Source organism: Marmota flaviventris, chromosome 11 (assembly GCF_047511675.1).
Source record: "Marmota flaviventris isolate mMarFla1 chromosome 11, mMarFla1.hap1, whole genome shotgun sequence".
NCBI classification, from domain to species: Eukaryota; Metazoa; Chordata; class Mammalia; order Rodentia; family Sciuridae; genus Marmota; species Marmota flaviventris.
In genome coordinates this window covers 105,694,620-105,709,511 of record NC_092508.1, presented here as the reverse complement: position 1 = coordinate 105,709,511, position 14,892 = coordinate 105,694,620, and the positions used below count along the sequence as shown (strand labels likewise).

The window sequence follows — 14,892 nt, the reverse complement described above, 5'->3', positions numbered from 1 at the left end:
TTTTGTTACTACAAACTACTTCACAATAAATGGTGATTCTCAGCTGGGGGCTGTTTTGTCTGCAGTGGACATTAGGCAGTGTCTGGAACAGTCATGATTGTCATGACTGTGAGGTGGGAGTGTTGCTGGTACCACAGGTTGGAGGCCAGAGGCTACCAAGCATCACCAGACAGCCTCACAGCTAAGAAATGTCCTGCCCAGAATATTATTGTGTGAGGTTGAGAAACCTTGATTTAAATAACTGTCTGTTGCCAGGCATGGTAGTGCATGTGGGTAATCCCAGCAACTCAGGAGGCTGAAGCAGAAGAATCTTTGAAGCCAGCCTCAGCAATTTAGCAAGGGCCTAAGCAACTTGGTGAAACCCTGTCTCAAGAACAGAAACCGAACAATAACAACAACAAAACACAAAACAAAGGAAGAAAAAAAAAGGCTGGGAATGTGGCTCAGTGGCAAAAGCCCCCCAGGGTTCAGTATCCAGCACCAAAATAAACAAACAAACAAACACACACACAATAAAATTGTGTATCTTCTTTTCTCTTGATGTAATTATTTCCATGCTACAATTGTATTTTAGAAAGTACACAATATTCCTGATCATTGTTCACTTACTGGTAGACTATGGAGTGTTTCCAAAATTTTGATCCTATACATTCAGGCTAGACTCTGATTTAAGGAGACCTTTCTAAGGGACCTAAAAGCTTATTCATTCAATAAGTGCTTATTCATTCAATAAATGTCAACACCTACAGAACACCCAAATGTAGTGGTGAATGAGGAAAAGTCCCTGCTCTTAGACTGCACATTTTATAGACATCAAACAAGCACCCTAATAGACAAGTGTAAAATTTCTAGGAGTCCAGCAGTACTATGAAGAAAATGAAATAGGCTGGTGATGTAGTGGGTTGGGCACAGGACCTCTTCAGATTGGAATGTCAGAGGGCTGAGGATTTGATGGCATTGGAGCAGAACTGGCAGTGGTATGTGCTGCATTTTCTGAAGATAAACTTGGAGCACCAGTCAGTCAGGAAGTGAGGGCAGAGTTACGGTACACAGCCAGTGCTTTTTGAATGAAATCATGAGTGATGCTTTGCCTGGGCTTCACTGATGTGTGACCATGATTTTGGAAGAAATGTACAGTTATTAAACCCAAGATACAGGTGACCTTTATACAGCAGTTCTTTCTCCTCTTTCCACATCAACAACCACTGTTGACATTAAAGGTAAAATGTAAGCGGTGTTCCCAATACCTATCCCAATGCTGTTCAGGAGTCCCAGACAACATGCAGATTTGTTTTCCCCAGTTCAATCCTGACCCTGAATCAGCTTCGGAGTTCCAAGGCTCTTTGCCCACCTGATGTAACCTGCCCAGCCGGCTGCAATTCCCACTGCTACTCTTCCTTGCAGCCCATTTCCCCAAGCCGCCAGACACTTGACCTGCAGGGCTGAGTACAGCCTCATGGTCAGGTCCCTTCCTCAGCACTGTATGCAGCTAGCTCTAGCCTGGGCCTCTCCTGTTGGCTCAGTACTTGGGCAAAAAAATTTGGTTATGACCAATTGCAATTTGAGTGATGGAGACATAGCAGTTGAGTTCAATTATGAATTTATCCAGGATCTACTATGGAAAGTAGTGTGGCAAGCCAGAAAGGGAATGAGACTAAGGCCAGAAAAGCCTGGGTTCAAAGCCTAGCTTTGTCATTCACTGTGAATCAGGGCAGGCTACTTAACATTTCTGAATGACAGGTTCCCCTTAGCTGTAAAATGAGGATGTCACCCTGGTTGCAGGTTTTGTTATGAGGAATGCTTGGTGTTAAATGTTAAGTCAGTGATACATCTTTTGGTTCATGGCAGCTGCTCAACGAAGGCAGCTTTTCCTAACATTTAACTAGGATGCATGCGTCAGCAGGAAGAGTCCCCCCACTCTCACCATCAGGAGCTGACTTCTACTTTTGAGTTTCATTTTCATACTGTCCTCAGCACCTTCTTGCTCACTCAAACCATTTCTACTCCTTACTTCTTCACACCCAGGCCAGGAACTCTGGAGTGCTTCTGCTGAACACCTGAAGTATTCCAGAGACCCAGAAATCTGACTTCCTCTGGGTAAGGTCAAAATGGCTGCCAACACGTGACTTTGTCTTTACTCAGAAGCCCTTAGATGGAACATAAACATCGGTTGCATCACACATACCCAGTGCTCGTCTATCTCCAGTAATGCCTGGACCCAGCCAGGTCTGGGGAATCTTTCTCCAGAGACTCAACTGCCACATGTTGAAAGCAAGACCCACCATGGGACATTACAGGGAGTGCTGCTTGTTGAGTTTATAAGCAAATACACACAAAGTGCTTTCACTTGGGGTGCCAATCAGTGTTCAAACCCCACCTGGAACCCTTTCTGAGTACTGTTTTTAGAGTCCACTGAATGAATTCACTTGTTCAGCAAATAGTTCCTGAGCACCCACCATGGGTCAGGTGCTTCATTAGCCCCTGAGGATACAGACATACAGCTTGCCCTGCCCTGGGTTCCCTTCACCTGCAAGCCCCACCAACTAGCAGCTTCCTTCACTGGCTAACACTGAGCTGGGGGAGAATGCAAAGAACTAAGGGGTCAAGCCAATTTCCTCCCCCAAGGATGAGGTTCCCAGTACACAGAAAGGGAAGCAAAAGGAAGAAAGAGCCCAATGCACTCCTGTTGTCCTTTACTGTAAGTGAGGGCAGCTCCATGAGAAGCAGCAGCGGGCTAGAAATGACCACCTCACTGAGATATGGGTTGCCACCAGTTTGGGGTGACCAGGCTCCATCCACTTTACACCCCAGATGGAGAAGGCATCTCATGCACACTTGCTACCTTGGTGAGGGCATGTGCACATGGCAAGTGCAAATGACATGTTTGCTGTTATTTCTGTGGCTGAATAGTGGGAGAAACCATGTCTCCTCAAAGTAATACCCTTTCCCCCTCGTTTGACGATATTTTGTTGACATTACTAAAGGGGAAATCAATGATGTTTTTCTACAGGGAAAGAGATATGGAGCACTTTTACCTTTAGCTCTTCCTAATGAGATAGGATTTCAGGCAGCTTCAATGTTTGCCATTTGAAAGTGGTTCCTTTATGATGACAGGACCCATAGACAATTCCTTCTTTCATTTTGCATTCTGGCACCACTCTCTGGAGCACTGTAACCCAGGATCCTGAGTGGAGATGAAGTCCCCACTAGATTCTACTACTGAATCTAAGGACCACTAGGATATCTTTTTTTACAAAGTATTGAGAGCAAGAGGTACTAGTTAGGGTTCAATTGGGAATGTGGTCAAAACTGCAGCTATAAGTCTGCCCCCAGCTCAAGCAGTCAGCAAGTCCACTGTATTCCCAAAGTGGGGCCCTGTACATGGGACAAAAGGAGGGACACCTCTTGTTGCCCATGTACTGCAGGATTCTCTGAAAAGCTTTCTGGGGCTCTTGTGTCCCTTCTCAGTTATTCTGTTCTCTTCTGACTTTTGAGGTTCAATTTCTTCTTGTTTTAGCAGAAACAAATTTAGAAATTATTTGCCTATTTTTCATAGGGGGTTCTTATGCCCTTATGATCTGAGACTCCTAAGGAATGAATGTCTAGTGAAGCAAAGATCCAGTGAAGGGATCACTGAGCAAGAGGGGAAGTCTGTTGGGAAAAGGCAGTTTCCTCACCTCACAGTGGGCTAACACGAGGAATGCACTACGAGGGTTCTCAGGAGGATTAGTATAGTACTTGGCACACAGTAGGTGCTCAGTAACTTGGAGATACTGCTTATAGCAGCACTTGGACCCCAGAGTGCAGGCACCCTGGGGGCAGGCCCTGCCTGCTGCACAATCAGATGCCCGCTGGGATCCCCTTGTGGAAGGAACGCCATCAGGATGGACAAAATACTTCCAGGACCTCCCCACTACCACCATGGAACTGCTGTGTGACAGTAAAGAAACCACTGACCTTCATTCTACTTTGCTTAATTCCTTCTACAATCTGTTCCATCTGACGTAAAAACTGGTCCCGGGCAGCAGGGAAGGCCATGGCTCTGAAAGAGAAACCAGGAGAGGTATGATCAGCACACAGAACTCTTGAGAAATTGTGGAGGGGACCACGGACTCAGCCCTGTACCCATATCATGCCCTAAGAGGCAACCTGGCCTTTTCAAGGCAGTTACGATTACACACCACAGAGAAATTCAGGACAATCATTCTGGTCTAATAACTGAATGTTAATCTTTTATTTCCCACAACATTTTTAATACATGTTTTGTTAAAGTAAAACATGACTAAATATTACAAGAGAGGAAGTCTGCTGGGAAAAGGCAGTTTTTTTTACCTTGAATTGTGGCATGTACCATTGAATTTGATTTGGTTTATAAAAATCTGAGAATTGGGAGACAATTGGGATGGGGAGACATAACCAGGTGTTCCTAAAACCAGGGCTGAGAAACCTGGTCCTGTTGCTAGAAGCAGCAGCTAAATGGGTGGACTCCTGCTGTGCTAAGATATTTTTTTCTCATCTTCAGCTCTACAGAAGGAAGAATACTAGGGGCATCAGAACACATCCAAGGACTGAGAATTATTCCAAAGGGTGGGCCTGACAGAGCAGAACTCTTCACAGACACCCTCAAACTGCAGGTTCTCTTAATTATCAGGAAAGAAAGATAAAGCACCATTTTTAGAAATATCTTAAGACTGTGAGGTACTAACTGAATCTGAGTCTTATGAGGGATTTGTCATAGTTATTTTCTTTCTTTCTTTCTTTCTCTCATTCATTAGAAAAGAAGCATAAAATCTAGAGTCTGTAATTTATTAAGACCTCAGTATGGGCCCAGATAAGGGGGGCAGTAGAGTTTATGCTAGAGAGAAAGGAAGCCTGCTAAGTGGGGAGCAAGCTCTAGGCTGCCAGGACTGTCCACCCACTATCCTGGCAGGACTCACTCCCAGATTGTAGGCTTCCTTTCTCTCTAGCACAAACCTCTGCTGTCCCCCTCTTCTGTTTCAGGGTTGCTGTGGCCTAGGTATAGGTGGGCTTTGCATCTAATTTTTAGAGGAAAAAAATTCATATGTGAACAAAATGGTTTAGAGGATACACATTAACTTAGAAGAAAAAAATTACAAGATTTTAAAAATATTTAAAAATTATAGTTCTGTTATCTAAATTTTAAGGCATTTCTATGTGCTTAAGAATAAGTGGTATTAATCTCATCTTATCAAGATGAAACTAATATTCAAAAGATTATAGCAGCTAGGCCAAGTCAAATGATTTGAGAGTTAATTTTTTCCTAAGCTACTCTTTGGTGTTTTTAAAATGCACTCTAACATCATTATATTTTTGCAGGAACTCAAGGATAATGTGACCAATTATATCTGCTCTTAGCAGAAGAGGTGATAGAGTGAGAATCATATACCCAGCTTTAAGGCCTGCATGTACGTTCTCAATCATACCATGACAATACAAGGTGAAAGCAATACAAACAGGAGGGAGGATGGACTGTACTTACTGGGAGAAGTTCTCATGAATTGAGTTCAGCAGGCTAATCTGGGAAGTTAAAAAACAAGCTGTAAGTAGAAGACGAACAGATCCCTAAACTACCTTGATTACTGAAAGCTCTCCTCCTCTCCAAATGCTGCTTCTGAAAGGAACATATATCTTGTTTAAGTAGATTAAAGCAACAGATGAAAGAAAAAACAGAGTAATATGTTCTTAGTCCTATAGTTTTTCTCAGGGAATCCACCTCTGTCTATTCATAGAAAACTTTTCTTCATGCGATACATTCCCATAGAAATGTAGGATGAGGGCTCTTTGAAGGGCCCTAAATACCAGCTGAGAAAGCATATAACTAATATGAGGGCTCTTTGGGCAAGATGCTACCACACCTGCTTCGATCTTGCTAGTGACTGCACTTTCTCTTCAGGGCTATCAATGCAGGGGTGTCAGCTGGAATCCTGACTGAAAGCACAGGACACACCTTACTGCCCTTCCCTGAATCTTCTTGCCTACATGTCCAGTTGGTGGGTGGCTCTAAGGGCCTCTGAAGGAATGCTTCCTTAATGGTTCCATTCCCATGGAAACTGCCTAAGTCTCTACAATAGCACCCTTGACTTGCCTCAGGACTACAGTCCTGGGAATAGCCTGGCCTGGAGTCTAACAACCTATGTTCTCTTTTGGCTGTATGCTCACTCAAACTATGGGCTTGGGACTAAGCAATGAACATATTTGGACTTCCAGTTCATAATCTGAAATGCGGAAATGATATTCTTGTCTTTAATGCTCCAAAGAGAAGTTTTCTAAAATATCACAGGCATAAGTCCATTTGGAATAAAACATAATTATTCAAATGCAAAATTTTAACTGTGTTAATTTGGCTTTGAATTAGAAAGTCTAGCCTCTCCCAGCAAGTCAAAAAAGTCCAAGTTCAAAAAAGAAATGCAACAACTTTAAACACTGAGGGTTCATGGCCTTCTGAGAAGGGGCTGAACTATCCCTCAGTTAGAGTTGGCAAGTCTTCCCTATAGTCAGGGCCTGGGCAGAGCTCTGCCCGATGACTGACTCAAATCTCACCAAATTCACTCATTTATTTAAAAATGTTAGATTCCTGTCACTGTGTAAAGGTGTGGATACAGAGAAATAAATTTCAACCCCTTATCAAGTAGTGAGTTTGTCTGATTTGACTGAAAATATGCAACGAAAGTAACAAAAATTAGATGCCTTGATTTGACTTTAGATGATACATCATATTACTATTATTAAAGTTCTTATAAAAGTTCTTAATTAGTTGCAGGTCAAAAGGTGATAATAAAAACAAGTTCTGTAAGCCCCATTGTGAGGGTGGGTAGAAACTAGTATGCACTAAGAATCCACTGTATGAAAGGAGCTTATACTTTCTCATACTTTATTGATCATAATCATCATCAGAATCAGATGTGAGGTGAGGTGAATGAGGACAAACTAAAGCTCAAAAATGACTTGAAATCCTGTGCTCTCTTCACTACACTGTGCTGTTGTCAAGACTGGGGCTGTTCTTTTATCTAAATTCAGGTGCACATCCTACCCCAATCATCTGATGTACAGGGTATGTATGTGTGTGCGTGCGTGCATACGTGCATGCAGGGGGTGGGGGCGGGAGCTGAATCATAGTAGGAGAGTCAGAGAGTAAGATGGCGAGGGAGGCATGCCTATGTTAACTTTTTGCTCCTGTTTCAAATTTTCATTTCTCTTAATTCAGAGGAATGCCTGCCAGTGATGAATAAAGAGCTACTTTCTGAGCTACTTTCTTCACGTAAGCTTGAACAAGGCCACCTACTATCCCCAGCTGGTGCCTCCCTTCCTCAACACTTTTTCCCCAGCTTCAGAGCTTGCACTTTACTTCTTTTCATGATGGTGTTTCTCGTGGGGCACTACAGAATGGTTGTCCACCAGCCTCAATTCATGGCAGATGATGAACTAACTCCCAAGGAATCCTACCCTTTCTGGAGATGAATCCCAGCCCTGGACATACAGTAGGTGCTCTTTCTACTTAAATTGAATGAACCCATCCCAGGCATCAAGTTCATTTTAACTTCCTGGAGTAAACTACATTGTTAGCTACTTACTAGATTAAGTTATTTTCTTTTTAAAGGTTCTTACCTCCTTTTCCAAATAAACCTTTTTATCGTCCAGGGTATTATACAAAGTGAAGAACTGCTTGGTTTCTTTGTGCACTGCTGAAACTGTAAATACAAAGAAATTAGCACATGAGTAGTAACACATATCAAGTTGAACTAAACATTCATTCCCAGAGGAAGCACACTGCCAGGACTCAGGCCTTCCAGGGCTGGGAGCTCACTCTCTAATGAAGCCCCAAAAATGTGCAAACTCAATCACCTTGGAAATGTTAAAAAAAAAAAAAAAAAAAAAAGTCACAGAAATGAGAATGTCTGTAGGTGGGACCCAGGTCATCCAATAACACATTACAACTAAAGTTGCAAATCACTGCCACAAATTAACAAGGCCTCCTTCTCCCCATCTTGCTCAAGAACAGGTGTAGGTTGAAAATATCTGATGATTAAAAGTAGATATAGATTTTTTTTTTTTGGTACTGCTTGAAAAATGGCTTTGGTGTAAACATGCCTTTAACAAATTACTTTAGGGTAAGAAATTTACTCTGAAATATACAGATGCAAGGCATTATTGTTAAAAGCTTCTGAGCAGACAAAGGAAAGGATCTAAAGATAAACCTATTTTCTGTTAAAAACTGCCATTCATGATATCCACCTCTGATCATCTGAGTCCATCTGAGGACTGGCTGAAAGCTGGGATGTGGAGAGGAGCACGACCTGGACTTCTCAAGCAAAGACTGTGGGCTCGAGCTTGAACCAGGGAGGTGCCGAAAAGCCCTGGCCTTGAGGCAAACTCTTAGATGGACTTTGAAATGCCAAGTGGCAACGCCAGGAAAGTGACATTATGGATTTAGGGAATGGTTTACAGGCCAAGATGCAGATGTGCTAGAGAGGTTGGGCATGGGTGACTGTAGGAGGAAGCCCAGAAGATGTGGCACTTTGAACAGTCTATCAAGGATTTTGAAAATTATCCAGTAAGTTATGGAACTTATTAAATATTAAAGTTTCTGAGCAAGGGTGTATGACCAACTTTCTGTTTGAGAAAGACTACTCAGGCAAGAGTTTAGTGAGAGGATTCGACTCTGGGCAGAGATGCCAGGAGGCTGCAGCAGCAATCTGGAAGAAACGAAATTGAAAGTTAATAAGAAACTGATGAGCAGCAGGAGTTAGAACTGAGTGGACCCAGTTCAGCTAAAGGAAACAGGATAAGGAGGCTGAATTCAGCTTTCTACCTGTTGGGTTTTGGGTATAAGGAACACATGGAAAGAGGGAAGGCTAGAGAAATAGTTAGTTCTTGCCTAGGGTGGGGAGTGGGGGACTGGGGACAGGCTTATAGGGACTGACTTGGACCCTGAAGGATTTTCCCTAACAGAAGAGAAGGGATCCTGGTCCATGTAATTGGAGGAGTCAGAGATAAGATACCAAAACTCTGGGTAGGCACAGAGGCAGTGTGTGGGCTAGTGAGGGTCCAGATCAAGAAATGCCTCTAGGTAGGTCACTCACACTGTGGAGGACCTATCCCAGGTACAAGAAGGAAATCTGCTTTATTCAGAAGGCCTGGGGGAGCTCCTGAATATTTGTCAGCAGAGAGAAAAGCAATTTTATTAGATGAGACCTAAGAGACTTGGAAAAGCCACTACAGTACAGCTAATGGTCATTTATGTAAGATATTATGCAAGCAAGAACATAAGGCAGGAGAGGTGGGCACAAAAAGACAATGGCAACTTTAAGGCCATTCTGAGCCTAACAAGATGGAGACACTCATTCAGGCTCAGGAGAATGCTCTGGGATTACTGGGTGAAGATGATGGTATTAAAGTTAAGACCACATCAACAAGAGAGTCTGCAGAGAATAATGAGTGAGGACCCATCCAGACATCAGGGTCATAATGTTCCACATGAAATTGGAAAGTGGGAGCTCAGGGGAAGATCACATGGCTGACCAGAATGAGGGCTAGTTTAAAGCATTACTCAAAGAGCTCAACTGGTAAAGAATCTGTCTACAGAGAGCACCACAGTGTTCCTCCTAGAATCGTGAGTGCCTGATGACAAAGTGAAGCCCTTCCTGGAGTGACATTTGTAGACTGTGCTCTGGAGTCCCCTCTGCCATGCTAAAGTCAGACACAGCCTCTTGCCTATTGGCCCTCCCCAACCTCGGGAGCTTGTAAATGGCTGATGCACCTACTTTGGCGGTAGAGTTCAATAAATCTCTTTTGATACTGTATTAGCTCAGCTCGGCTGGGCACTTCATCAATCTTGCGATGCAAAATTGCTATTTCACGATTTCGTCGAGCCTAAATATAAAAGGGAGAGGAAAATAACAATATTTGAATAAAGGCATTATATATTCTCTAGGGGCCAAAATATTGTCTCCATTCTGGAAAGAAAGAGGACTGGTACACAGCAGCCTTATAACTTGGTCTCTCTAGTTCTTACACATTGAGACTTTAGAGTTCTGCAGTAGGATATTCATACCTATTTAGACCTATCTGTGTATTGTCAGTTCTTGATTTTACTTACCTGTAGTAAACGGATCTTGTAAAGCTTCTCTTTCTCCATATTATATCGTCTGTCTAGGTCTTCCTAAAAATTGAAAAAGGCTACAATTATGTAGGAATAGAAAACTTTTTTTTTTTTTTTGGTACCAGGGATTATTTATCAGGCATCCTTAACCACTGAGCTATATCCCAGTTCTTTTTATTTTGAGACAGGGTCTTGCTAAGTTGCTGAGGTTGGCTTTGAATTTGAAATCCTACTACCTCAGTCTCCCAAGTCACTGGGATTACAGATATGTGCCACTGTGCCTAACAAAACTTTCATTCTTTGAGTCTTTGTAGGCTGAATATGTATCTCCTCCATCTTGAACCCTCAAATTTTTCTCAAAAGGTGGAGTGTAAGGTACAAGTCCTACTGCATGTGAGATTCTAGAGCTTTTTATACTGTCTCTTCCTTCACTAAGGATCCAGTGTTTTTAGTGAAGTCCTTCCCCCATACCTCAAAAAATATTATGAGGAGGAAAAGGTGAATCCTTATAGATATGGCGTGTGTTTGGAGACAGTGCTAGTTTTCTGTTTTTACTTACAACTAAGATGTCCAATATGATAGCCACTAGCCACATGTGACTATTTATATTAACATGAACTAAAACTTCAGTTTCCCTGTTGTAATAGTCATATTTCAAGCATTCAGCAGCCACAGGTGGCTACTATATTGGAGGGCAGATACAGAACATTTCTATGATTATGGAAAGTTATTTTGGATAACTCTGAGAACGGGGAGATATTAGCACTGCATGGAACTGAGGCAGACATGGTTGGATGGTTTATTACATCAAAGTTACAAAAGGGGTCAAAGGTATCCCCTCCCCCAGCACATGTGCATCAGCGTGTACAAGCATGGATGGAGACATACACACAACCCCCTCTCTCCTCCACAGAGCTCATTTTTAGGCAACTTTCAACAGTTTCCCTAGAGTTCTAAGCCTATTCTCCTCGCAGGTTATAAAGAGAAGCCCCTTAAAGAAGAACATGAAGAGTTTCCCCACTTTTCCTTTCCTCTTTCTCCTGTAATTGCACTGAAGTGCTGGGAGCTCTGGTTTAACTCAGAATAGAGGTAAGCAAACTATAGCCTGTGAGCTAAATCCAACAACTTTTGGGGCAAATATGCCTTTCTACCTATTTTTGGTAAATGCAGTTTTACTGGAATACAGTCATGTCCATTCACTGACATAGTGACTAGGGCTATTATAGCACAGTTGGCCCACAAAGCTGAAAATGTCTACTATTTGGCCCTTTATAGAAATAGTCTACAGATCTTGCTATGTAGTCCAATAGAGAGAGCTTTCCCCCTCCCGGTAGAGCCCCCAAGCTGTGACAAGCATAAGCCTCCCTACTTCTCAAATGAGATGCCAGTGTGAAGGCAAAATGCTTGCACACTGGCCTGGGACAAAACTCTCTGGAATGGTAACCTTCAGGGCTGTCCCTTAGGAGTCAGGTGTGTGAAACAGTACAATGCCCTGAAGGCCCAAGAGACAAGAAGTTGGCTCTAGAGACCATTAAAGCAGGCATGAGAAATTGCTGAGAGAGAAGGGAAAGCTGGGTCACTACACCTTGTGAGGCAGTACCAGTCCTGAGAATGGGCAGGTACTTACATCATGAGTCATCCCAGAGGTCAGGGCTTCATGTGGCTCTCCACTGGAGAGGTTCTGAAAGGATGAAAACACAATAACTACTTTTTTAAGTAGGGAGAATGGGAGAGCTGAGGGTCTAAAAGGAGGAAGGGGGTGAGAGATGTGGAATGCCCATCCAGCTGAGAAGTGTGTTGATGTACACTGAGCATCATTTGGAGAAAGAGTAGAAAGCCAACAGCCTGTATGTGAGCCCCAGATTTTAAATTATTCTTAAATGTCTATCAGTTACACCCTAACATGCAAAACAGTAACTGCTTTTGAACGTAAGAATCTCTTTAACAAGATTATTGCAAATGGAAATGTGACCTTGAGGGTCTGTCATCTGGGAAGCTCAGATACTGGCAGAGGTGGTGATTTATATCTCAGAGGCTCAAAGTTTGAGAAACAATTGGCAAGGCAGGCTAGGTGGTGATGGTCCCAGGACATGGATGAATCCTTGGCTCTGTTGTTCACCCATATCAGCCCCTGCAGATGTGAAGTCATGTGGCCTGGCTGAAATGAATGAGGAGGCACCTCGAAGACCAGGGCCCCTGTGGGTGGAGACTGTGGGGCCCAGATGGGGCACATGGACCCTGGTACTGGCTTGAACAATTCTCTTCCCCTACCTAAGCCTCATGTTCTCCTTTATATAAGGGTGAGAGAAGGTATAGTTGATGGGCTCTATGACCCACCTAGTTCTTACATCCTAGGCACAGGGTCCCTCAGAAATGAACTCTGAATGAAGTGTGACAAAGGAAAACAAAATTGAAGGGATCCCTACAATCTTATTTGGTGGAAGAAATAGACTTCATTTTCTTTTGTGCTTTGTCTTTTTATTATTCTTTATTTATTTACAATGTAACTCTCTACCCAGGCCTGCTGTTTCTATGCATGCTGGCTTTGTAGACATTCATGTCACTCATCTGTCTAGACACAGACTTCATTTTCTTTTCTCTATTTTTTAACTTAACATTTAATGGACATCCACGCTAGGTCCCTGGAAGAGCAAGTCTCCTGTTCAGAGATGCAACTGATGTTCCTAAAGCCAAAATGTTCCTGTAGTCCTGGGGCTCTAACACAAAACCCAGCACTGCTCTCCTCTTTCATGTTTGTGGCAACATATCCCCAGCAGGACTAGAGAAGGGTAAATGGGTAAACTAAAAGACATTTTGAAGAGTAAGTGGAGTAGGAAACAGAGCTTAAACACTTCCTAATCTAAGGCAAAGGACATAATTTTGTGATCTGGTAATTCATGCCTATTGCTCCTTTCACAGAAGGAAGAGAAGAAAGGATAAAAATCTAAGAAAACTGCAGGAGGAAAGCAGTTGAGAAACGTGTATTTATTGGTCTAAGTGAAATAATCCAGCAGTCCTTTTTAGCGCCAGACTATCTGGTGGGCTGGTCCTCTAGAGACACTCCCCACAGAGGCCATACCAGCAGCTGTCTTGCGGACTAACCAAGTCCTTACCTTTCCGCTTCCACCTGGTGTTCTCTCAGCTTTCAGGTTTTCGATTTCCTGCTGAAGCCGTGTCATCTCTTCCTTTAAAAGTAACATATTTACAAAACTCAGACAAGCTAACAACTGGATGCAATTATTTAACTACTACTTGATCCAGAAGACTTATTTTCACAATTGAGAACTACCTGCTCTGATCTCCAAATTTCAGCCTGGGAAAGTCCCCCCATTCCCCTAGCAGCTGTGTGGAAGCTGTCCTTCAGTCTAAAGGGGCCTGTCATTGCAAAGGACAGGTTAGGTTTATAGGGAAATCACTGGGAAATGAAATCAATGAGTGGCTCAGAACTTGGTTCCAATCAGGCTGCTCTGCTTCCTTTCTCCAGCAGGCTTCAGTTTCACTCAGCTGTCTATCACCTAGGACCCTGTTTCACCAAATCCTTCTTTTATTTGCTCATCTTGCCTGGCCCTTAAGATCCAGCTTCCTGATGATTCCTGGATGGGCTTGCCTCTCCTTCCCTGGTGCTCACAGAACTTGCCGGGCCTTATTTCCTGTTTCTTGCTGAAGTCATCTGTGTACACATCACCCCCACTACTAGACTGGAAGTGCCCAGATGGCAGAAACTCAGGCTTCTACATATGCTATATACACATCCAGGTTTGAAAGGATAGCCCTGGCTTTGTATGATGCTATTACCTTCACAAAAGCCATCTGTCAACAAAATATATTTTTTAAAGACCATTTTAAGATTTTTCTTTCCAAGACATTAGATAACATTGTTTGTTGGATACCCTCACTTGGAGGTCTCACTCTGGTACCCTCAGGTGACTGGTATATAACTGCTTGATGAATCTGCTTTTGTACTCTGCACTGGATAGAATGCCCCATGGCACAGGGGAGGTAAGTCAAGAGCCTTTACAAGAGTCCTGGTTTGTTTTCCAATGGCAAACAACTTACTCGGCAATGTGCTTTAAACTCCTGTTCTTGACTTTTCAGATTTTCATTCATGGCTACAAGTGCTCTCAAGTTGTGCAGAATACTGAAAAGAAAAGACCAAAAAATGACATATGGTAGGCCATTATGATTTTATAAATCATAGCTAAAACAAGAGCCCCACTAGAAAGGACTCCATTTTTAATTTCCCTTTGTGTCTTCCAAGAGAGTCTAATGGGTACTCCACAAATGGTAATGACATTCATTTAAGTGACATTATTATTCATTTATATGCCCAAGACTATAGGCTGATCCAAATAAACATTACATATTCTAGAACTAAAATGTCAACTGTAGAAATATCAGTAAGTTTCAATAGTACTGGATATATTAATGATACCAATTATTCAGCTACACTCAGGGCATAAACAGTATTGAAAACCATTTTTAATAACCATTCTGGAAAGGAAACAAGCTGCTTAGGGCCATTAAAAAAAGGGACTAATTTGAAAATAAAAATGTTAAATGCCTAATAGCACTTTGCTCCTTATCATGAAAGAAAGGTTTCTAATTACAGAACCAAGTGGGCTGTGGGTACTTTTTGTTAAAAATGTCCATCACACTAGAACATCTCATCCTGTGCCTGAAACTTTTTATGATTTCACAATTTCACTGGAATGGGCAACACCTAGTAGATTTTACACCCAAACAGTCTGGAGCTAAATCAGATGTTAAGTGCT

General features: G+C 42.5%; 1 protein-coding gene across 1 annotated transcript in view; it reads right to left on the bottom strand.

The window, feature by feature from the left end:
• Ccdc93 (CCC complex scaffolding subunit CCDC93) overlaps positions 1-14,892 on the bottom strand; it is an 81,075-nt gene that overhangs the window by 10,090 nt on the left and 56,093 nt on the right. Inside the window, exons 15-22 of the mRNA XM_027954023.2 lie at positions 14,177-14,258; positions 13,234-13,305; positions 11,748-11,801; positions 10,118-10,180; positions 9,783-9,891; positions 7,627-7,709; positions 5,501-5,538; positions 3,958-4,042 (exon numbers count right to left, since the gene is read on the bottom strand). Coding sequence (XP_027809824.1) covers positions 3,958-4,042; positions 5,501-5,538; positions 7,627-7,709; positions 9,783-9,891; positions 10,118-10,180; positions 11,748-11,801; positions 13,234-13,305; positions 14,177-14,258 — 586 coding nt within the window. The remainder of the gene's footprint in view (positions 1-3,957; positions 4,043-5,500; positions 5,539-7,626; positions 7,710-9,782; positions 9,892-10,117; positions 10,181-11,747; positions 11,802-13,233; positions 13,306-14,176; positions 14,259-14,892) is intronic.